Source organism: Salvia hispanica, chromosome 6 (assembly GCF_029641045.1).
Source record: "Salvia hispanica isolate PSC_SH4W2 chromosome 6, Shi_PSC_v1, whole genome shotgun sequence".
Classification (NCBI taxonomy): Eukaryota; Viridiplantae; Streptophyta; class Magnoliopsida; order Lamiales; family Lamiaceae; genus Salvia; species Salvia hispanica.
The window spans coordinates 42,908,405-42,933,845 of record NC_142697.1 but is presented as its reverse complement, the minus strand read 5'-3'; the positions used below and the strand labels follow the sequence as shown (position 1 = coordinate 42,933,845).

At 37.3% G+C, this 25,441-nt stretch overlaps 1 protein-coding gene, 1 long non-coding RNA gene and 1 pseudogene across 2 annotated transcripts; 2 read left to right on the top strand and 1 right to left on the bottom strand.

Annotated features, from left to right (window-relative positions):
- The first annotated feature begins 6,297 nt into the window (after positions 1 to 6,297).
- LOC125206883 (secreted RxLR effector protein 161 pseudogene) lies at positions 6,298 to 6,996 on the top strand (annotated as a pseudogene).
- A 6,600-nt stretch (positions 6,997 to 13,596) lies between these two features.
- Positions 13,597 to 23,456, bottom strand: LOC125208664 (uncharacterized). Its single transcript, XM_089062058.1, has 8 exons — positions 23,385 to 23,456; positions 15,450 to 15,720; positions 15,129 to 15,379; positions 14,966 to 15,050; positions 14,771 to 14,891; positions 14,326 to 14,684; positions 14,015 to 14,247; positions 13,597 to 13,938 (listed from the first exon to the last, which is right to left on the bottom strand). Exons 3-6 carry the CDS (start codon positions 15,244 to 15,246, stop codon positions 14,430 to 14,432), a joined length of 579 nt encoding a protein of 192 aa, XP_088918184.1. The 5' UTR covers positions 15,247 to 15,379; positions 15,450 to 15,720; positions 23,385 to 23,456; the 3' UTR covers positions 13,597 to 13,938; positions 14,015 to 14,247; positions 14,326 to 14,429.
- A 483-nt stretch (positions 23,457 to 23,939) lies between these two features.
- Positions 23,940 to 25,441, top strand: LOC125203580 (uncharacterized). The gene is made up of 2 exons (XR_007173399.2): positions 23,940 to 24,215; positions 24,310 to 25,441. It is a non-coding gene; the product is annotated as an uncharacterized LOC125203580 (long non-coding RNA).

Genomic DNA, 25,441 nt, shown 5'->3' with positions numbered 1-25,441 from the left:
CTGATATGCTTATGTCTCAACTCAAAAACTCGCTAATTAATACCGTAGCACGCTAATTAATACTTGAATTAATTATCTTTAGAAAGAATGCATGCATCCTATTGGATAGCACCTATATCTCAGTCTCGGCTTATAGGATTTTTCCTAAGGCTGCCCATGGCGTCGCTGGGCGACGCCGGTCAGCTTTTGCTTCTCCCACTCTACTACTTTATTTTCCCGGAATCTAAATAAATTATTTGGAAATTTATTCCTCGACCTTCGGCTCCAACTCAATATTTTCCATCTTCAGAAACTTTGTATTTTTTCGGGAATTAATTAATTGAGCTCCAACTTATTTCCTTAAATTAATCCCATCCAACAAAGAGTTTCTCAAGTCCAACAAATAAGAATTCTCGGCCCAAACAATAAATCTCTTGGCCCACTAATTAAATAGTAATATCCCATCACTCTATTTAATTCATTTAGGCCCAAGCTAGATTAAATTATGGTTCATCTACAATTATTCATGTCCATCCAAGCTTAAATAATTCTCGGCCCACTTTTTCAACTGAATTACAATTTCTTTACTCTCCAAATCTTTCAAATAAAGACTGATACTTTGCCCAACTAATCAAATCAAAGTGGCCCTCCATAATTTCTCCACTTAAACTCTCTTCTCGGTAAATCCTCTTCCTCAACACTTTATATTTCCAACAAAACTTCCCCAATTCCTCTTCCATATCCATAAATCAAATTCAGAGGCGACGCCTTTCCTCTTCGGCGAAACCGCGCCCCGCCTCAACGGATTTCAGGAGTCCCGTCGGCGCGTACTGAAAGGATATGGGCTAGAATTAGATTAATATGGATTAATTAATTATAGTTGGGCTACAATTATATTAGTCCATAAGCCCAACAATCATGAAACCCTAGTGACTCTTCATCTATATAATGGTTATTTATTCTCCATTGTGGGAGAACAGAAATAGCGTAACATTAGAGAGAAAATACGTAAAGCTTTGTAGAGAGAATTCCTAGCATTCTTCTACGGAGCAATTGTACCGGGATAGTTCCTGCATCGGATTGGATTGCACGTGGACCTCGATAGTAGTGGATTCAACTTGCAGGATTCAATCGAAGAAGAAAACTACACAACAAGTAAGATTTAATATCGTTGTGTTTTACATGCTCAACTTGCAATATGATTATGAATCTAGATCTGTTATTCTTGTATGCAATTTCCGCTGCGCTCATTAGATGAATACAAGAAAACCCAACAGTGGTATCAGAGCTCGGGGCTCGATTCATAATTGGTTTTGTACTCTAATTTACTGTGGTTTTGTTTTGTAATTGGAACGAGAAATTGGATTTCGCAATTTAGATTAACAATATTGAAATTAGATTTCGACACATGAATCTGGCAAGATGTAATTGGATTTACAAATTGAAATTAGATATCTTTTAAAAGCTGGATCGATTCATAAACAAGAATTAGCAATTGGGTTTTGAAAACAATAATTGGGGATGGAATTAGATTTCATCTCAATTCTCAAACATGAAAATCTGACGATGAGAAATACTATTTCACAGTTGAAATTTGATTTCAAGTTTTAATGATTGGTTCCATTATTCCTACATGGTGTAATAACGAGTTTTGAGATTGGATTTCAAGGAATATGCAAATATTCCAGTACTTTGAAACAAAATGATTACCGAATTTTTTTTTTTTCGAATAGTTTGAAAAGAAAATTTAAATAGTTTTGGAATAATGTGGAGTTATGGAATAATGTGGAAGATAACTTAAAACACAGAAGTGGCTCGGCCATGACCTTTTGTTTTCTGACCCAATTTTAAATGTTGCACCTATTTCCTTGGGCTGCAAGTTTTAATCTTTTTTTTATTAGTTTATAACTAATAGTAATAAAATCCCAATTACATAAATGAACTTATTAATTTGATTAGTAAGTTGTACCGTGTTTATCACTTTGGAAATGATAATAGTACATGAGCATTTAATATTAATTTTGAATTATTATTAAATATATAGAATATCAATTTAGAATTGATAAAATTTGTTAAGTCCACATTTATTTAGAAAATAAAATTTGATTTTATTTGTTGATCATTATTTGATATCCTATGTGATAAGCATGCTATTTGATTTATGCTTACTTATTTTAACTATAGTAGTTAGAGACCGTTTTATTGTCTGGGTAGGCGGCGCCCAGTATGTAGTCCGTGTTATACTATGTCTGGGTAGGCGGCGCCCAGTATTTGTAGTCCGTGTTATACTATGTCTGGGTAGGCGGCGCCCAGTAATTGTTTGAAATTTAATATTGGATATTATATTCACACAACTAGTATCAAACTTTTTCCCCATAAAATATAAGTCTTGTTTTTGAAATAAACGCATCGTCCATCATAATTGTTTGATGTTCCTAGCCTTTTCGACCACGAGTTTTACGCCAAAGCGTTTACTCTAAATCCACAAGGTCTAGGCTCATTCATAGATGCATAGTTGGCATCGTGTGATGGGGTTGACTTGCTTAAATTGTTTAGTAAAGCCAAAGCGACCTAAATAGTTTATGGATGCATATTAATTAGATTAATAAACCAAGAATTGCAAAATAGTTGTTGCAATTGGCTTAGAGGCCTACCTTGTAATATTATTGTAGTGATCAGCCAAAGCAGGGGCTGCGATGATATGGACTTGGATCTTGGACCACTAAAATTTATATTTGATATAAATTCGTATTTTATGTTTGGGGGACATAATATATGTTAAAATTAGTGGGAGCTAATCAATACAAAATAAACCCTTGTTTGATTAGAGATACGAATGTGATCTTTATATGCTTTTCTAATTTACTTTTCATTGTATTTTTCTGTTCAGATAAAATGTCAAACTTGACTTACAAGTGTTTGATGGAAACACACAAATTGACTGGGTCAAATTTCACGGATTGGCTCCGTTGTTTGCGCTTGGTGCTAAGGCATGACAAAATTGATTATGTCTTGGACAAACCAATTGGTGTCGTTCCCAGTAAGGAATCTTCTGAGTTTGCTACGTTTGACGCAGCTGCTCATGAGAAACATGTTGAAAATGCAAATGATGCTCAGTGCATCATGCTGTCATCCATGAGTTTGGAACTTCAAAGACAACATGAGCACATGCTTCCATATGAGATGGTTAAACACTTGGAGAGTTTGTATGCTTCACAAGCTCAAACTATGGAGTATGAGATACTTCGCGATCTCTTCAAGTGCAAGCTTCATGATGGAGGCAAGGTTTCTGAGCATGTGCTGAAAATGATTGGTTTGATTGAAAGGTTAGCATCGATTGGAACGGTGCTCCCCGCAAATGTCTCAACAAACCTAATTCTGCAGTCTCTTCCTAGTAGTTTTGAGAATTTCATTGTGAATTTCAACATGAACAACACGAAGGTTGGGCTGCCAGAGTTGCACAACATGCTTAAGACTTATGAGTCTTCCACTACTAAGGTAAAATCTGTGCTCATGGTGAGCTCTTCTGCGAAGTCTTCCAAAGGGAAGAATAAGCAGCAACAGAAGAAGAAAGCATCTAAGGATGCTGTTCTAAAGCCTAAGAGTGGAGGGGCTAAGAAGAAGTCGAAGTTATCAAAGGATGAGTGTCTTTTCTGTCATGAGAAGGGACACTGGAAGAGAGACTGCCCAAAATTCAAGGCACAAGGTGCAGAAAGTGGGAGCTCATGTATGTTTGTCATTGAGATAAATATGTCTATGAATAACTCACAATCTTGGGTATTAGATACAGCTTGTGGCTCACACATTTGTAATAATGTGCAGGGTCTAAGTGATTGCAGGAAAGTGAGGCCTGGGGAAGTTGATTTGCGTGTTGGGAATGGAGCAAGAGTTGCTGCCGAATGCGTGGGGACTTACAGATTGGATCTTCCCTCAGGACATAGACTAGAATTGTTCAATTGTTATTTCGTTCCAGTTATTTCTAAGAATATTATTTCCATTCCGATGTTAGACATTGAAGGTTTTTCCTTCCATTTTGCAAACAGCAGATGCTCGTTTTCTTTTAATGGATTGTTTTATGGAAATGCCACTCTTGAAAATGGATTATATATGCTTGAATACAAACGAAATATTCTCAATGTGCAAAACAAAAGACCTAAGCTATGTAATACGAATAATACAACTTATCTTTGGCATTGCAGACTTGGTCATATTAATGAGAAAAGAATAGCAAGATTGAGAAAGTTAGACTATCTCACTTCATTTGATTTAGAATCATATGGAGCTTGTGAATTCTGTCTCAAAGGAAAAATGACAAGTAAACCATTTTCCGGGAAAGGGGTACGTGCTAAGGATCTGCTAGAGTTAATTCACACAGATGTGTGTGGACCGTTTCCAACTCAAGCAAGAGGTGGTTATTCGTACTTCATAACTTTTACTGATGATTTATCAAGGTATGGATATGTGTATCTTATGAAACATAAATCCGAGGCCTTCGAGAAATTTAAAGAGTTTAAGTGTGAAGTTGAGAAACAACTTGGGAAAAGTATCAAGACTCTTCGATCAGATCGAGGAGGGGAATACTTGAGCCGAGAATTTCTTGATTACTTGAAGTCACATGGAATCCAGTCAGACTGGACACCTCCTGGTACACCTCAAATGAATGGAGTATCTGAAAGGAGAAATCGAACATTATTAGATATGGTTCGATCCATGATGAGCTTCGCCAGTCTCCCTTTATTCCTATGGGGTCATGCCTTACTAACGGCTATTTACATTCTAAATAGGGTTCCCTCTAAATCAGTCGAGAAAACACCATATGAGTTATGGTGTGGCAAGAAAGCAAGTCTTAACCATATCCGGACCTGGGGTTGTCCAGCTTTTGTTAAGAAAATGATGACTGATAAATTGGAAACTAAAAGTGAGAAATGTTATTTTGTGGGATATCCTAAAGAAACTAAAGGATATGAATTCTACTACCCTGGAGATCACAAGGTGATAATCTCTAGAAATGTGACGTTTCTTGAAGACAATTATGTCTTAAAGGAACAAGGTCACAATATTGTAGATCTTGAAGAAATTCAAGAACCACAAGATAACACTGAGGATGAGGTATTGTCAAATGGTTTGAACAATAACTCAGTGGGAGTTTTTGATGATCTATTGGGAGGGGAAATTACTCTTAGAGAGGACCTTAGAGAGACTCTCGAAGGACCACCTCAAGACAATGAGATGCATCAAAGACAAGATGATGCAATAGTTGCATCACCTCCACCTCAAGAAGATCATGGGGATATTCCTGAACCTTCTCACATACAGAATGAACAGCTTGAACCAGAGCAAAACCAACTCAATAGGCCTAGAAGGACTCGTCGTCCACCTGAGAGACTGAATCTAATGGTTGAGAACCAAGATGATGAAGTTGATTTAGATGATGATGAGCCTAAGACCTATACCGAGGCGGTGTCAGACACCGATCGAGAGAAGTGGCTTGAAGCCTTGATATCTGAAATGGACTCGATGTACTTCAACTTAGTCTGGGAACTAGTTGACTTGCCAGATGGGGTTTACCCTATAGGCTGCAAATGGATCTTCAAAAAGAAGAGAGATGCAGATGGCAAAGTACAAACCTACAAGGCTAGGTTAGTGGCAAAGGGTTATAGTCAGCGCGAAGGCATTGACTATGATGAAACCTTCTCGCCAGTTGCTAAGATCAAGTCCATTAGGATATTACTTGCAATTGCTGCATACTACAATTTTGATATTTGGCAAATGGATGTCAAAACCGCATTTCTCAATGGAGAATTAGAAGGCGATGTCTATATGACACAGCCTGAAGGTTTTGTATCGAAAGAAAGGCCGAATGCAGTGTGCAAGCTAAAGAAGTCCATTTATGGACTTAAGCAAGCTTCCAGGAGTTGGAATATTTGTTTTGACAGAACAATCAAATCGTTTGGTTTTGTCAGAAGCAAAGAGGATCCATGTGTTTATAGTAAACGTGAAAATGGAAACGTCGTATACCTTATCATATATGTTGATGACATCTTGATTATGGGAAACGATCGTTCCATGATGCAATCCGTGAAAGAGTGGTTGTCTAGATCCTTTATGATGAAGGATCTGGGTGATGCTTCTTATATCCTTGGAATTAAGATCTATCGAGATAGACCAAATAGGATGTTAGGATTATCACAATCCACTTACATAGACAAGTTGTTAAGGCGCTTCTCAATGGAGAATTCTAAGAAAGGTTTTCTTCCTATGGGACATGGCATTGTATTGTCAAAGAAGGATTGTCCTTCTAATGACAAAGAAAGAGACAACATGAAGAGGATCCCATATGCTTCGGCTATAGGGTCTATTATGTATGCCATGATATCTACTAGGCCAGATGTGGCCTATGCGCTTAGCATGACAGGCAGATTTCAGCAAAATCCCGGTGAGGAACATTGGAAAACTGTTAAGACTATTCTTAAGTACCTTAGAAGGACTAAAGAATATTTCTTAGTCTATGGTGGACAACCAGAGTTATCAGTTACTGGGTATACTGATGCTAGTTTCCAAACAGACCATGACGACTATAAGTCTCAGTCTGGATATGTTTTTATCCTCAATGGTGGAGCAGTGAGTTGGAATAGTTCCAAACAAGGTACAACTGCCGATTCCACCACCGAAGCCGAGTATATTGCTGCATCTGAAGCTGCCAAAGAAGCTGTTGCTTTGTTAGAGTTCGTTAAGGAACTGGGTGTCGTTCCGAATGCCAGTAGTGCAATACCTTTGTACTGTGACAATACTGGTGCTGTTGCGCAAGCAAAAGAACCCAGAGCTACGAACAGGAACAAACATGTTCCTAGAAGATATCATCTGATCAAAGAAATAATTGAAAGAGGCGACATAAAATTAGAAAGAGTACCCACTGATGATAATTTAGCTGATCCTTTCACTAAACCGTTATGTATAGCAAAACACAACAAGCACTTTGAGAGCTTAGGTGTTAAGCATGTTGGTAGATGGCTTTGAATCAGTGGGAGTTAAAGTTTTATGTGTCTTAGAAACATTTTGTGTTGAGACAATATTACTTGATCACATTCTATGAAATTTAATTTTCTATGGGTTTTGTGCTCTTATTAGAATAATTGTTTTAAATGTTTGTCTTTATTCTAAATATCTGTTCCCTTGAATTATGACTGTCGTTAATGGAGTGAGACATTAATGATATAGTATAATTCTAAAATAGCCCTAACCAATGATCATCAAGAATGGGATATTGATGATATGTTATAGGTTAGCATGGGGTTTGCATCACATTCTTCGAGAATATAGTTGTTCTCACAACTATGAGATATCAGATACTCGTGATGGACACATGGTATACTTTGGAGAGTATTGGTATACCCTACTATTAAACTGTTTTGTTAAGTGTCTACAGTTTATTAGTGCATGAAGTATGTAATAGTCCTTGGATCTGAGGTCATTACACATTTTGTTTGTCGAGTGGTGTGCTTTAATCTTGTCCAACGCTTTGCCTCCCAAAGGAGGATTGAGACACGGACCTGTGTTGGGTATATCATAAGATAAATGAAAATGGTAGTTGAGCCAAGAATGAGATTCATTCCTCGATTAGAATTTCAAGAGAACATTCAAATTCTCTATATTACTTGACCACTAAGTCATTGGCCAATGCAAAGATATATTCGATTAAAGTAATTGAATATGATCGAATGGGTCATTTAATAAAGATGAGATAAAGTGATTGAGCTATTTGGATGACACATAGCAAATCTTAGGCTCAATCGGGTGGTTCGTGAATGAAAGGATATTACTATAAACTTTATGTAGAGGCTTGTTTACCGAATTCACGTAAACGTCCTTCATATATCGAGCTACGCTGCCAACGCAGTCTAGGAGTTTTGTGCAGACTTCGATTAGATCGTCGTCGATAATGAGGGCCTAAAGGGTCACACTATAAGTGTATTTTGATCCGCTCAAGGGTACAAAGTTGGAACTGCGTATTATATCTAATGCTAGTCCAAGTGGGAGATTGAAAGGATATGGGCTAGAATTAGATTAATATGGATTAATTAATTATAGTTGGGCTACAATTATATTAGTCCATAAGCCCAACAATCATGAAACCCTAGTGACTCTTCATCTATATAATGGTTATTTATTCTCCATTGTGGGAGAACAGAAATAGCGTAACATTAGAGAGAAAATACGTAAAGCTTTGTAGAGAGAATTCCTAGCATTCTTCTACGGAGCAATTGTACCGGGATAGTTCCTGCATCGGATTGGATTGCACGTGGACCTCGATAGTAGTGGATTCAACTTGCAGGATTCAATCGAAGAAGAAAACTACACAACAAGTAAGATTTAATATCGTTGTGTTTTACATGCTCAACTTGCAATATGATTATGAATCTAGATCTGTTATTCTTGTATGCAATTTCCGCTGCGCTCATTAGATGAATACAAGAAAACCCAACACGTACTCCTTCCTTCATCGAGTTCTCCCTCTTCGCTGCCCTTTCCGTCGAGCCCTCCCTGTCGCCTCTTCGCGCCAGTGGTGGCAATGCCGCCGCCGAGCACTCGTCGGGCTCCTAGTGCTGCGCGCACTCTTTCTCCGGCGAACGCCCTCCGGCGAGTTCTCTTCCCCCTTGGTGACGTCAGTAGTGGAGAGGAGGCGTCGCCTCAACTCCGTGCCTCAGTAACTCGCCGCCTCGCCGGCTGCTGCTCCATTGTCTCCATCCTCGCCAAGCTGCCTCTCCTCTTAAGCTCTTCTCTGTCGAGTTCTCTAGGAGGCAGCGACTCCGGCCCTCTCTCGATCTTTCCTCGACGGCGCCGACACCAGCCACCTCGCTCTGCTGCTCGCGCCTCCGCTCCAGCCAGATCTCCTGGAGCTCATTGCTGCCCGTCCGTCGCCAGGCAGCTCCGCCGAGTACTCCTCACTCGAAAGCTAAGTCCCCAATCCCTTAGCCCCTTTTTTAGTTTAGAATTACTAAAGCTTTGATCTTGGGAAGACTGTTATTGTTGATTCATCACTTGATATGTGGAGTCTAATTGCATTTGAGAGGAATTTGAGAAAGAATGTAGCTACTGGAATAAGTCTTATTGTTATGAGTTCTGTTTCTAAGCTTCATTCAGAGCTGCTATGATTCTAAGTTCTTGGTTACCTACTGTGCTAGCTCTATATGATGCAAGGTTATTGGGTGTTGAGGTTGTTACCTCACTTTGATGAATCCTCTCGAATGGGACCGATGTCCTGCCTCAAACTCCTCCTTGCTCCTCCTCCACTTCTTGCTGCTCTCTTGAATATTTGGTGATCTTATAGTGTTAGAATGAGGGGAGAAGAAGGAGATTGGGGCTGTTTATATAGTGCTCTATCCTTGGCCTTTTGTGCTTTATACTTGGAGGCAAAGGCTCCTATTTTGGGGCTGCCAGCTCCACTACTTTTGAGCTTGATGTTCATGCTATCCTTACTATTTTGGTGTATGTATGGTTGTCTCTCTCTTGGCTGTTTCCTCAGCCTTGATCGATGGGAAAACAAGAATCTTGCTCATGTCTATATTGGGCTTGTGTAGAGGCTCATTCTACTATGCTCTCTTGTCTTGGTTCCTCTTTAATGCTAGTTGAGAATGTGACAAAAATAGGCTGACTTCATGCTCTAAATGACAGCCTCCTCGCTGCCCTACCTTGCCTACTACTTCCCCTTTCCTACTTGAGCTTGTGTCTCCCTTCCTTTTTATTTGTGAGTCATCTTTTAACCCCTATATTTGTGTTAATTTGCAGTTACATGGCTGGAGCTTTGGAGTCTTATGGCTGCTCCCTAATCGAGAAAGAGAGTGAGGGAGAAACAAAGAAGATACTCCTCTAGAGATCCTTTGGCTCCATCACCAAAATAGCTAGCTTCCAAACTTGTTAATTAGTGTTGTAGGATAAAGGGTGTAGAATAGATGTGTGTGTTGTCACTCTCACATATGTAAACATATACTACTTGTTTTTAAATTCCTCCAAGTACTAATCTAATAAAAGTATGGCATTTACTTTTATCCTTGAAATGTAAATTTCCTTGCACTTTATTTCTTCCAACGAAAGTACTTAAATTACTCCAAAGTCAAATTACAACGAGGAAATGTACGATTACACATCTTCTAACGAAATTAATTAAGCTAATAAATCCGATTTATCCCGAAGGAAAGGAACGAAATTCCGGGGCGTCACAATCATAGATGTACAATTGGGTAAATTTTGGCGAGCAACCATCTAACGGCAACAAACTGCCAATCAAGTGGTAATTTTGGCCATGCAAACGGAAAATGGGAGGCGCATGACCGATGTTTAAGCTATTATCAATTTTACCACCCAGCGAAGTAAAGGCAAACATTGAATTATAAGATCGAATATTTTTCAAAAAGTGGACACTTTTCAAGTCTTTAGAGAACATTAAATCATGTAAGACTTCTGGAGGACGAAGAAGCTTAGGAATTTCAATCTTCCCATTCATACAACATTTTGAAAATTTGGGTTTCTTTGCTTTAGACGGTTTGCCCAATCGTTCTTCATACCAAAAATATGCACAACAGAATGAACATAGAAATGAAGCATCACCAATATCCCAGAATTCTACAAAACAGTAAACAAAAGTGGGCCAATAAAAATAAAACAATGTACATATTCAATAAAATTTATTACACGGCAATATGTCCACCCAAACAACTACTTTAATTTTAAAATCATTATAAGTAAACAATTTTAACAATGTATAGGGCATGGCCACTACATTTTTTAATGCCTGCCTAACTTAAATAATTTTTATTAGCGTAAACTAATTCTATGGCCTGAAAATATGAATTAACCATTTTGCATTTAAAATTAGAAAAGGAATCATTTAAACCCTATATAGATTACACCTTTTTTTTTAGAAAAATGGTTGTTTTTAGTTTAAAGGTCTAATATGGCCCGCCTATAATATAAATATGTGGAAAATAATACAGTACATTTTGTAAAACTGAAAAATGACTCTGACTGTTAGACTAATAACTAAAGCAAATTTACATTAAAAAAAAAAAAAAAAAAAACCTAAAGGATGTATACCACTTCTCCTAATGAGATTTAAGATATTATTTATCAAAACCTATAATTTAAGATTTAAGATTGCACTGGTGAGACACTTCCTAGTCGAGCTTCATTTTATTGCAATGTAGTGATCCTATCCACTAAAAACCTAAACCTTGAAACCTGAATCTTAAACCCTCAACTTTAAAATATATTCATCATGACCAACAAATGAGCCAAATATCAATAAAAATCTCCCTCCGTAATATATTTATATGCTCATATTAAGAAAGTGTTTTACAATAGGGCTATGTGAACGGTAAATAAAAAAAAAATTGCTAGCATTTATCGAAGCATCTATTTACCTAATGGTATTGTTTATTGGAACCAAAATAGGTTTTGTTGAAGCTATACTTGTATCCTATCTAATCAAATAATTGTATTTCAAAGGTATAAGGAATGTAATAGAAAGAATGGAATACATATATGAATGCTAAAAAAATGAAATGCAAAGCTAGATTCAGTAAGATGACCATTCAAAGAATATTTAAAACAATTACATATCAAATTGAAAGCAAACCTGCGTTGTGAAGCTCCACTGAAATGGATTTAGCAATTTCCTCTTGTGCAGAAGCCGTTTTCGGTTGTAAAGATTTTAGTTGTTATTCCATTGTCTGTATTCAGGAGAAAAAAAAATCAGTACTAAAAGTAAACTAAATACTTAAAGAATTGTAATGGTTATTACTACCTCCGTCCCTGAAAATTTGATACACATTACTATGTCGGTCCGTCTCTGAAAATTTGATACACTTCACTTTTACCATTTTTGGTAGTGGACCTCATATTCCACTAACTCATTCCTACTCACATTTTATTATAAAACTAATACTTTAAAAGTATGACCCACATCCCACCAACTTTTTCAACTCACTTTCCATTACATTTCTTAAAACCCGTGTCGGGTCAAAGTGTAGCAAATTTTGGGGGACGGAGGTAGTAAAAACTTATTCATATCACAAAACAAAACGTTACAAAACCCATAACACCTCTTAATTAACCAATCATATATAAGTTTAAAACTATTTTAGTGCTATAGCTAATGTTGTGATTGGGATTTCTATCAGTTATATTAATACGTTTAATAGATAGTTCCTAAGATATGTTAAAATATAAGGATCCTATTTTAAAATATTTTCGCTCATTTATCACCAAAAATCTTTTCACTTTCCCTTATTTATCATAAAAACTCTACAAAACTTTTTCACTTTTTCTAAATGATTTAAGGAATATTGGCATCTTTGTTTATTGGTAAAATTCAACCCTAGTATCTCAATAAGTTGATTGCGTAGGAATATTAATGTAAAAGTTGGATAAATAATGCTTATTATATGGCAACTAGTACTCCATAACAATGCATTGAATATTAGCATTAATATAATTATAACAGTTACAAATAAAGTGGAATTAAGGTAATTCAATAAATTTGTTAATTGCATTTTCATTATTATTATTATTATGCAGTAATTTCTATCAACCGATTAGACTTTTTTTACCATTGAAATGTCTCAATACATGATTGCATATTAAGTAGAAAATGAATTTCCATCACTATTGTGCATTAAATGCACACAATTCTTACAAAACATACTCGTCCAATTTAGCTTTGTTTTTAGGATTTCCTATTTCATCTTAAAAAATTACAACTATGTTGATTGTTGAGTTCTACAATTTTTCGCACAACGGAATATTTTTTTTAAAACACATTAATTTCAATTTTGTGAGTTTTGTGAAAAAACTAAAATTAATGCCATTGTAAAACTTTTGAATACATATATAATTGAATATAATCATCTATACATGTAGCAAAAGGTGGAAACATTTATAATAATGCCATTTTAATTAAAACTTTATCTATCAATTAACTTTTTTTTATTATTTAAAAGGTCAAATAATTATAACTCATTTACACAAAAACTAAATTACCAATAATTAATACTCTAAACAGAAGCTCATCTACAATCCATATTCCTCAATTTTAATTTTATTCCTATTGTCATCACACTCCATCAAAGTGCTTCTCATGGAAAAAAAAAGAATCACAAATCTGAAATTTTGAAATATAAATTTTCGACTCATATACAATAATACATAAATGGCGTGAGTTATGGAAGGTGGTCATGAGAAGCCCTTTGGCTTTTCACTTCTTTTATCCTTCATTATCTTAATTTTATTGTATATCGTCATGTCTTTCTATATTCTCATTTTGTGCATATAAAAGGTAGTGTACATTATATTCTCCCTCATCTCTCAAGCTTTTTTACATTTTATTGTGTATTTTAGGAGTATTGTATTGCTTGATTCCCGGAGCTCCATTAACTTTGTTGGTGTCTAGCGGGTTTAAGTTGCTTCTACATGTTATGAGGAAATTGTTTGATATTGTTTCTTATTTCAAATAAATATTTCATATTTTGAAGAAAATAAAATTGCTCGATAACGTTGAATTTATGTATGGCATTTACCAAATAACATGTTGTATTCCAATAGGGCGGCCAAAAATAATCAGAAAACCTCAATAATAATAATAATATAGAAATGCACATAACAAATGCTCATTGCCCATCACATAAAGCAATGATGCCAACCTAATAATTGGAAAAACAATAGCTAATACCAAAAAGCATAATAAAAAACAGATCCATGGGAGTTCAGCTAATGAAAATAACTTTCTATAAACTAATTCTTCTCCTGTTTGATCATTAATTTCTTCTGCTCACCAACAACGACCGTCGTTTCTCCTAAAATTTCAACATCCAAAATTCTTTTCCATGAATCTTTAGCAATCAATTTAGTACGAGTGTCGTTGGTACCAGAGGTAGAGCCATGGAGAACAACACCCTTTCCAGCAAACTGAATAGAAATGTAAACATTAGTACATGGAAGTGTAAAAAAAAAACATAAAATTAATTTGGGACCAAATCGTTACCGGAGAAGCCCCTTCCAAAGTGGGAGAAATTTCCAATCGTGAATCTGAACTCCTTGAGTCCAAAGTTGGAAGGGCATACTTCTCGACGATTTGAGGGTCATTGCAAATTTTATTCACAGTGTATGGATTATCAATCCAATACTCAGTATTTTTTTCACATTGATTCTAAAAAGTAAAGTTTGCCCCAAGAGCTTTTCTTCAATCTCAGGAGGAATATATTCATCAGCTCCAAGCTAGAAAAAATAAAAAATATATATAAAATCAACATGTAAGTAAAGGTCCATAAATAATTTGGTATATCACCAAAATACCTCTTCATGGCCAAGTCGAATTTCATCAACTTTTTTCCCCAATAGTTGGACACATTCTCGATCCCATAATAGCAATGAGGCATTGCTACTACCGTCAACAACGTTCACAATGAACTGGAACTTGCAAAACGAAAGCAAGTAGACAGGTCAAATGCGGAAACAAATATAAATGATGATAAGCAATGGGAAATACTAAACCTCGGAACGACAATCCCATCAGAATTATCGCATTTATCACAGGTGAACCCATTCTCAAGCTTCACAACCTTTTTGACACATTGTTTACATGCCATGTATGACCATTGTCTATAGTGATACTCAACATTTTCAATTCTACAACAAATCCAGTAAGAACCATCCTATAGAATACAATATTTAATTTTAAGTGAAATAAAAGTAATATATAAAGAATCAAAAATAGCAAATAGAAAGGGGAAAAAATGACCACATCTTCTTGTACATCTGCAAGGGTCTTTACGACCAAGTCATCAAATTCATTAGAAACCCTTGCATCATTAAAACGAAAAATTGCTTCTTGAGACAAAAAAGCGGCATCACCGGAAATCCTATGAAGATATCATGTGGATGTTAAGAGCATTAACATTTCACGTAGAGGCAATACTACAATAAAAAGTTTTACCTCTCTTTGAAACTGGAAATCTCAACCATATCTTGGTTGATGTAAACCCTAGATGTATTAAAGTGCGTACTCACACGAATCGTGCCTAAAATTAAAATTTTTAAAGTTAGTAATTTGTCGCAGTAGAAAATTACATATATTTAATACAAAAAATGACACTTACCGCAAAACAAAGTTGGCTTGCAAAATTGGACAATAATAATAGGCATTTTTCCTTTAATTCTTTCCGGTTGTTGAAGATAGGAGTCAACAACATCTCCCCACAATGTGCAAAAAAGCATGTTAATATGTTCTAAAAATAACAAAGCAAAACCATTTTCAACACTTACTCAGCATCTAATAGCCGAATCTCGATGAGTTTAGTTGTAAAATGCTTAACATTTTTTCCAGTGTCGACAACCACACCGATGATGTCTGCAAAAATATAAAGGTAAGAACCGTGGACCAATAAAGTGTAAAGTAAAGTTAAAGATGCTAAACTTACCAAAAAGTGGTTCATCACATACATTACCAATCTGCATAATCTCCTCAAATGACTTAAAATTAAAATGCATTTTTGGAAATTGAGGCTCATTAACTTCAGACATTTGTGTGCTTGAAATCATCTTAATGTGGTATGCATGATTTGTAACTGGATTGCGAGGACGATTTTGCCTCACGAGAAAATTGCGTATACGAAAAATACCCCCTTCCCTTATTAGTGCGCCAAACCTTGCGTGTAGAATGCGTGGAATGGTTTCTTGAATCCTTATGCCCTGAACACAAAAAAAGTCCATAGCTAATGTGATGAACGAGAATCTTGATTCGATCAAATGTAAACGATGCAAAGAATTAACGTGGTTCAATCCACAAAAGGATCTACATCCACGGACGAAGGATGGGACGATTTTATTCCACAAACACAATCAAAGAACAGATTACAACAGCTCACAATTCCTCAAGCTAACTACTCAATCGAAGAACACAACTCGATTGTGAAAACTCACTTAGCTAACTAATCTTGAATTGTAACTGAGATACAGAGAAGAACTACTCTAGAATCCCTAATTTCACAGATTATATACCGTAGGAGAAAAAGGGGGAAAACTCTCTCAACTGATGTAACTAAATGAGCTGCTCAGCTTACTTCAACAAACTCTCTGACTTGGGCCCTAAGTCTGGGCTTGTTGCTATGGGCCGGATAAATTGGATCAGTCACTCTAGACCCAACAAACTCCACCTTGACTGCATCCATGAACCATCTCCACCTTCATTTAAGTACCCTCATCTTCGAGCAATCAAGTTAACCAAGTCTAAGCAATGCTCAAACTTGGCACTTGGTAGAGCCTTTGTCATCATATCTGTTGCGTTCTGATGTGTGAACCTTTCTCACAGTCACCACACCTTTTCCAATCTCATCTCTCACAAAGTGCAGCTTTATATCAATATGCTTACTTCTCTCGTGAAAGGTTTGATGCTTGGCCAAACTTATAGCGCTGTTGTTGTCACAAAGTATTGTCACTGCCTCTTGAATCACCCCAAAGTCTCCCAATATCCCCTTCAACCATTTGGCCTCTTTGACTGCCTTCGTATGTAAATTTATGTGTATCCAACTAATCAGGAAGAGATTCCCGACCCAGCTGAGTCGTTGGTACGACAACCGGGACCTGGCTTCAATAAGTTTCCTCAACCCACTTCTACTGATTAGTATAATGGAGGTAGGGGTCGAATCCCACGAGGATGGACACATTTTGATAACTGCGGTGACTTTCCTGGGTGTTTTGGTTAGCTACCACGCTTGGGATGAGATTTTACCTAGACAAGAAATAAAGGTGGTACTCTACTGACAAGTAGGCGTGAAAATAACAGGCATATGGTGGTGTTCGTGAAAATAGGGGACAAGGTGTCTCAGAGGCATATGGAAAGTAGGCAGTTACTAAAAGAGGAAAATTAGACAACAAGGTATATTTGGTGGTTGGGGCTCTCTGACAGGTCTGGATAGTACAACTAAAAAGTAGGGAACAAAAGCAAAAGTAACTTAAAGGTAAAAGTGGTCCAAACTAAAGTTGATTTTGACGTTTTCTTCTTCACCAAGTATTGACAAAAATCATATGAACACAAACACCATAACTAAACTTCAGACTCATAAACTCAAACTCAAGATCCATTGATTAAAATGCTAAAACTTAAATTAAATGATGAAACTGCAATTTTACTTCTACTGACTGACATACAAGGTGGTAATCACGTCACAGAAAAGAAACTCATGCACGGAAATTTGACTAAACATAACTGCAACTTTAATTCGACAACTCCAGATAAGAAAACACTTAGAAATTAAAAGCTATAACTAGATCTAACTTTCCTAGGCAGAATGAAGCAAACTCGAACCAAAGCGACATGCGAAATAAGAACTTCATAACGTAAACGTTGGAAAATAACAAAGTACTTCAAAAGGCAACAGCGACGAGTGTTTGTAACAAAAACAACGACGAAACAAGTAAGGATTAAACTAGAAAGCAAATAACGATTGTTTTGGCCACTCCGGGCGATGATACTGCTATACTACTACGATAACTGGCTGGAACGGTGAATCGATGACTTCTCCGGCAGACTCTTGGACGTCAAGTGACCATGGCTGCGGCGAGGAACGAGAGATTGGATAATGCTGAAGGAACTGATCTTCTAGAGAGAATTCTACTCAGTGTATCATTGAAACAAGAGCTAAAAAACCCGAACTCCTTCTCTCTCTCCAAGTGGCTTCTTTTATAGGGAGGCTTGCCTTTACTTTTCGGGTAGACTTTCTTCATGTTTTGACTTTTATGCCCTTGTTAATGATCATCCCAACTATCATTCTTCTCCATCTCGAGCCTTTTCTCTGGCATGCACCATGGTCAGTATTGCACCCTTCTAGCGCCCATTTCACTTGCGTCACCTGAATCGTCTCCTACTGACTTGGATCCTTTAATCTTGCACACTTGAGCAACTGTTTTGCAGATAATACATGCATTTCACGACATACTGACCAGTAATCAAGGCTTAGAAAATTACTTATCAAAGTGCAAGTAGGATTCGGATAGAACTGTGTTTAACTACAGGTGAGAAGACTTCAGTGTAGTCAACCCCTTCCTCTTGAGTGAAACCTCTTGCAACTATCCTTGCCTTGAATCTGACATTATCATTTTCAGAAGCCTCCACCTTCTTCTTGTAAATCCACTTACAAGATATTGGCCTCTGCTGAATCTGTGACCTCAAAACAAGAACCCACTTTAGAGCCCTTGGCTCCAATTTCCCCTGTTTGATATGGGCAAAAGCCCTGCAACCAAAGATCTTCAGTTTCTGATACCCACCAAGGTTTCCATACCACATGTTGTCTGGTGTGTCATGAGCTATAGCTGTACTCGGACACTTATTGATTAGCTTAGAATACAGCCTCTGCCCAGAACTTCTTGGGTACACCTGCAGTGAGCATCATGCACCTCACCCTCTCAAGAAGGGTCTCTGCAGTCCCATTTTGTTGAGGATTGCCTGGTGCGGTTCTGTGCCTTTTAATACCCTTCACCTTGCAGAAAGAATCAAATTCATTTGATAGGAACTCTAAGCCATTATCTGTCCTTGTCCTTAAGCACTTCAGACCATAGTTTCTCAACCTCAACAGCCTTGCACCATGTCTTGAACCTATCAAAAGTTTCTGATTTCTCTTTTAAGATCCATACCCAGACTTTTCTGCTGAAATCATCAATGATGCTCAAGAAATATCTTCCACCCCCTGTGGACTTAAGTTCCCCAGAGATCACTATGACAATAGTCAAGGGGCTTGGTGGAAGTGTGCTTGCCAGAGCCATAGGGCAACTTCTTTTCCTTTCCTAGCAAACAAGACTCATACATTTTAACAGTTTCTTGATCACTGAACTTGAAAATGCCCTTGTTAACAAGCTCCTTTAAGCCCTTTCTCTCCTACATGGCCAAGCCTCTTATGCCACAAAGCCATACCAGAATCCTCAGAGAAACAAGAATTCCCTACAACAACAACAGCATCAAGATAATACAACCTATTTCTTCTAGAGGCCATCATAACAATAGTGCCCCCAGACAATACCTTCATGCATCCACTAGAAACCACAAAAGAATACCCCTTGAAATCCAGTATGCCTAGAGATACAAGGTTCCTTTTAATACTAGGTATAAACCTCACACAAGTCAACACCTTCACTGATCCATCTTGTACTTTAAAACGAATATTACCAATCCCTTTATAGTACATACCTGATTGTTGCCTAGCAACACTGTTCCATCAGCATCAGTGAGATCTTCAAACCAATCCTTGTGCGAGCATATGTGGAATGAGCACCCGGAGTCCATGATCCAGGAGTCTGATATCTGCTTCTCAGCCACATTCATAACATGGGCTGGCTCCAATTCCGCTGTACAATTGGCAGTGTTCTGATCATTATTGGACTCAGCTTGTCTCTTCTTCCACGCGAAGCAATTCTTCTTGAGGTAGTCGGGCTTTTGACACCAGTGGCATTTTCTTGTCTCCTTACTTTCATCCCCAGACTTTTGATTAGAGTGTTGGGGCTTGAAACCTTGATTCTCTTTTCCCTTTGATTGCTTCTTGTGCTTGAATTTCTTCACAACGAGTGCCTCTGGAGCCTGATCAGAGCTTGCATTACCAGAGGTCTTTTGCAGCTCCTTGGCTTTCAAAACACATTGAACTTCATCAAGGGTGATGGCCTTCTCTCTCCCATATAATATAGCATCCTTTAAGTGATCGTAAGATTTTGGGAGAGCATTCAGAAGCAAGATGGCCTTGTCTTCGTCTTCAATCTTGACATCTATGTTTCCAAGGTCATCGATGGCCTTGTTGAGCTGCTCAGCTTACTTCAACAAACTGATGTAACTAAATGAGCTGCTCAGCTTAATTCAACAAACTCTCTAACTTGGGCCCTAAGTCTGGGCTTGTTGCTATGGGCCAGATAAATTGGACCAGTCACTCTAGACCCAACATAATGATTTCATATAACTTACAAAATCATAACTAAAAAGCACAAAACAACATACCATTCGATCGTGAAGCACACATTCTAAACTCACGATATTGGTTTTGTCTCTAGGAGCGACAACTTCATAGATGTGAATACAACGGACTTTGATAATCGAATTAGTTTTCGTTAGCTGATCATCGAGCAACGTGTGGAATGGTTCCATGGTATCAACCTTGCTACTCGTGGGAATAACAAAAAGATGAAGCTTGAGTTGTATAAGGTATGTAGGTATGTGGAGATAGACCAAATGTCATATTTATAGGGCAAAAAATGAACCATGAGCCTCCTTTCAAACTTCTCACATTCTCCACGTATAAGATGTGCATTTGATGCACACAATGATGATGGGAGTTATTTTTTGAGCAATTTATATGGAGTAATGACAAATATTGATATATACAATGATGATGGGAGTTATGTTTTGGACAATTAATATGCAACGCCTATTTCAATTTTTAAACTTCCATTCGACCATTCTTCATATAAAATGATGAAGCTATATTTAAAAAAATAAATATCTTATACAAGTGATTTAAAAAAATAAATATCCATCATGATTACGCATAAGCATGACTCATATATTTGTATTGCCTAAATTAATATGAAAAACGGTTGACATGCCTTCTCATAATAATACAGCCTTCTCATAATAATACAAAATGGTGACCAATCATTTTGATCATTTTTTTGAGAGCCTCGACACACAAATAATATGATTGAGTAGAAGCAGAAAACAAAGCGATTGATTTGTGATCATTTTTTTCGCATAATTTTATATCACAATGATAATTAAACTTGTATTTTTCATTGTATACCTTTTTTCTTATACAAATCACTTGTGTAAGCAATTTCCACTATACACTAAAATCTACATTATATAAATATAGAACACAAAAAATTAAAAGCACAACTTTATTTATAAATGTACAACCCAATGTACGTAGTAAATAGAATTATCATTCTAGTATCAAGAATTGTAATTCCATAAATACCCTCAAAACTTCCCTTGGTAATTCCATAAATACCTTCAAAACTCTCCCTTTATATATGTATAGATAACATAGTTTGAGAACAAAAGATAACAAACTCAATGAAAAGGATCAAAAAGTATTTTAGAGTAAATAAAGATGACTAATTATGGACTTTAGTCTATAAATTATACTAGTGTTTTAAAAGTGGATATTTATTTGTAATTAAAATTTTGATTATGATTGTCAAATCTTAATCAGTGGTTTACTTTTGGTATAGATCATGGAATTAATAGGAAGAAAGTATCAATGAATCTGTTAGACAACGGGAAGACGTCGTTGAAGTCACACGACTTTCCCCTGCCTATGGACATAAGAGTAGTATCCGAGGCGGTCAACGGTCTAGTCTGCCTAAGTTCTCCTAACATGTCAGAAATTGAATATGCAATCCTTTTTTAGGTCAAATCAAGATTCTACCACTTAATCCTTACTATACCCTTGACTACCATAATACAGAGTTCTTATGTTGTGATCACTATGTGGGACTGAGTTCGACGAACATTACAAAGTGGTGCAGTTGATCCGGTGCATGGAGTTCAGCAGTTTCTATGCCAATCTGTATTCAGCAAGGACGAATTCTTGGAGTAAATTGGATGTTTATCGAGATTTGTTTATTGAGAAATCCATAAAATCGTTGTCCAAGAATGGGTGATGAAGTACTTGACAACTCATTTAAGGAGTCTGCGATACTTGCAAAGGGTGACTACTCTTTTGTTATCCTCGTTGTAGACAGATAGAAGTTGAAGGTTTATGAGTCTAGCGGTGAAGGAAGTGAGTTTGTTTCGAATAATGTCAAAAATGTGCAACTACATTCCTTTTTGAAGTTCAATATTGAGAGTAGTGATGATATTCCAATTTGGAGGAATGGTGAATGTGTGGTTCTTAGAGGTCGTAAAGACGGTGGAGTGATTTTGTATGATTACCGTGCTCAAAAATTCATCAGACGTTTCAAGTTGCCTGGGAGCTCGGCCTCGGATGAAGATATCATTGAGTATGAAGGGAGTTGGATTTCACCTTAGACTGGGAGATATTATTGTTGTAATCATCTTCTTAAGTTTCCTTATATAGTACTATTATAGTACTCCCTCCATCCCGGATAATTCGTCCCAGTTTTCTATTTCGGTCTGTCCCACATAATTTGTCCCATTTCACTTTTACCATTTCTGGTAGTGGACCATATATTCCACTAACTCATTCCTACTCACATTTTATTATAAAACTAATATATGAAGGTAGGACCCACATTCCACTAACTTTTTCAACCCATTTTTCATTACAATTCTTAAAACACGTGCCTAGTCAAAGTGACCCGAATTATCCGAGACTGAGGGAGTATTTTGTAAGAGTATTTGGTAGTATTTCAGGTGTTTGATTTAGAACACTAATCCTATTATTTTCTTTCTAATGTATATGATTATTTTGGTTTCCTCTACCAAAAAGTGATCAATTGTGGTGATCCATGTCACGACCGCGCCTTGCTAAGGATAGCATTGCCCAGTTAACCATGACCAGGGGAGGGAATTAAGAAGAGGGGAAAGAAAGGGGATGAAAGAATTTATGATAAGACACAAATATTTCTTCATAAGATGAAAAATGTTCACGAGACAATAAAGATCATGAGAATTTGAAAGAGTGTTTATCACGGATCACTCGTTACTGATCGTTTTTCCTATGACCCATCTACTACAAAATACTACGACAAAAAAAAACACAGCGGAAGGAGTTGTAACCATGTGGTCATGTGTATGAAGACACATGCCACGAAAATCCTACAAAAGAGATAATACGACCACCAACTCCACTCAGCCACCAGTTCATCACTTGCTCAACCTGCACATTTAGAAATACATGCAGGGCTGAGTACGGGGTACTCAGTGAACACATTGCCGAAAGATACATATATAAGAAAAAGTTATTATCATGCCATCACAGTAACACACGGGGGTTTTCTTAAAGGCCCGAGCTTACTAAATTCATTTTCATAAAGTTCGCTTGATCAAGCTAAGTTCATTCCATCCATCCGCCATATCTGATGGTTCATTCCATCCATCCGCCATATCTGATGGCTCATTCCGTGTCGGGAAGGTGGCCACCTTCCACGATCACATTGACCGGCCAACCCTTACGATGACTCACGGTCCATTCCTTCGTGCACATTAACTCGAATAGGATCTTGGTCCTATTGGAGCCGAATTCGTTTCATTCATTCATTCCTTTGGCATCGCCAAGCAGATAGGCATCATAAAACACATAATTTATGGCATGATAACATTTTAAAAAAAAGTAAGTGCAAATTTTATCAAACAAAAATCATTTCATATATTTGATAATTTTATCCACACTTAATGTGTTGGATATAAAGCCCACCTCAAAGCTTCCGAAAGAAATGCTACAAAGCTTGGCCTTGGAAATCAAACCCCGCGAACACGCCCTTCTTGAAATAGTATAATGATTTAAATTAGTTTTATGAACATACACAAGGTGCATGACATGACATGATCCTACATGGAGTATGCGTCCTATGTTTGTGGTGCTTCACTTCATTTCACTTAAGAAAAGTGGATCTTTATTTTATAAGCAACCTTGAAGTAATTAAATAATTATTTGGGAGAGGGTTCATTAAATCCATACATTCTTATCTTCAAGAAAATTTAATTAATTAATTAAGGAGGGCAAGACATTAATTTACCATAAGATTAATTATTTAAAAGCTTCACACATTTCAAGAAATATAAATCCAAAATTAAGAGATAAGGTTCATTCTATTACTTATGCATCAAAGCCCAAACTTCTCATTTGCTTTAAATTCTTGGCCCAAAAGAAATAATTAAGGAACCATCTTTCTCATTTAATTACTTGGCCCAAAGGAGAGGCCCAATACCCAAATAAAATAGGAAACCCTACACTCCACCAATCCTAGAAGAAAAGAAGAAGAAGAGGGGCGCCTCCCTCTCTCCCTCTCTCCCTCTCTCGCGGTCTCTCTCTCCCTCTCTGCCGGCGGTCTTGGCGTCGCCGGCGAGCGACGCCGGCCGCCGGTCATCTCTCTCCTCTCTCCCCTCTCTCTCTCGGCCCCTCTCTCTCTCTCGGCCTCTCTCTCTCTCTCTACGCCATGGCGGGCCACCGCCTCTGCCGCCGCTGCCGGGCCGCCGCTGCCGTCGCCGGTGGTTACACGGCGGTTTCACCGCCGTTGACCGAGAGGTAGGATCTTCCCCCACCTCCCTTTCTTTTTCTTCTTCCATTACTTTCTCAACTTGAAGGCCTAGGACTAACAATTAAGTCTTGAAAATTGAAGATTCGGATAGATCGTGAAAAATGGGGTCGAAAGAGGTTAATTTCGTCGCGAATCGCCGGAAAACTGCCGCTGCCGCCGCTGGACTGCCGCCGCCGCCGATCTGTCGCCGCCGCCGGTCTGCCGCCGCCGAGTGATAGCAGCAGCAGCAGTGGCTGCTCCGGGTGACAGTAGCGGCGCTTTCCGGTAGTTCGGTGTCCAACGGTGCACTCTTAAAAGCTAAGTTCTTTACTTCTTTGTTATCTAATTTATATCTTGAGCATTCTATGTTTCTTTGAACATGTTATGGGCTAATGTTATGAAAACACTTTGGATACATTTGATTGTAAAGTTGGTTTAGAAGCCGTATCCATGTATATAGAAAAAAAAAGTGTAGCAATGGTATTGACTAAGAGTCCAATGTTCAAGGTCTAAGGAAAACTTGGTCTAGCAATGTTGATAAAGATGAGAGTAATTGGATAAGTTTTACTACATGATGTAATGAAAGCAAATGTGAAGTAAATCTTAGGAATTTAAATGGTTAAGGATAAATACCTTGAGGAAGAAAGGAATGTAGTGTATAAAGACTTAATCCTCCTTCTTCAAGCACATACTAGCATCATTTCTTGAGATGAGTTTTGTTTGGAGAATTTAGATGGTGAATCAAAAGGGTAGAATCATGAAATGGTGTGGTATTTATAGAGGAAAATGATGCATGATTTTACATGGTTAGAAGCTTGATTTATGAAGAGAATGAATTGTCCAAGGGTCATGGACTTTTTGCCAAATGAGGTAAGTTGTCTCGTCAATCATTCGTCATGCCAAAAATGGCAAGAATATTATGTCTCGTCACTTAAAAAAGGCGTGAGCCGTCGTTTGGAAAACGTGAGCCGCTGTTTGGTTTGCGTGATTGATGTGATTTGATTTCGTCGATTGTCTCGTCTTGATTTGACACGCTTCTTATCCATTCGTGTAGGTATCGGGGTTCAAGACGTGGCTATTGCGCAAGATCCGGAGGGCATGGAGAGTATTTTATTTTTTTAAGATATTTACTTAAACGTTGAATTCGTGTACGGACTTTTATTTGAAACTCGGTCTTCACAAACGGACTTTCATTAGAGCAACCATCTATATTGACTATTACTATTTTTGTTCA

Coding starts and splice junctions, on each gene's coding strand:
- LOC125208664 (XM_089062058.1), bottom strand. CDS start 15,246: ATGCTTTTTTGCACATTGTGGGGAGATGTTGTTGACTCCTATCTTCAA. Junction 15,051..15,128: donor CAAGCCAACTTTGTTTTGCG/GTAAGTGTCATT, acceptor TTTTAATTTTAG/GCACGATTCGTGTGAGTACG. Junction 14,685..14,770: donor CAGATGTACAAGAAGATGTG/GTCATTTTTTCC, acceptor TGTATTCTATAG/GATGGTTCTTACTGGATTTG.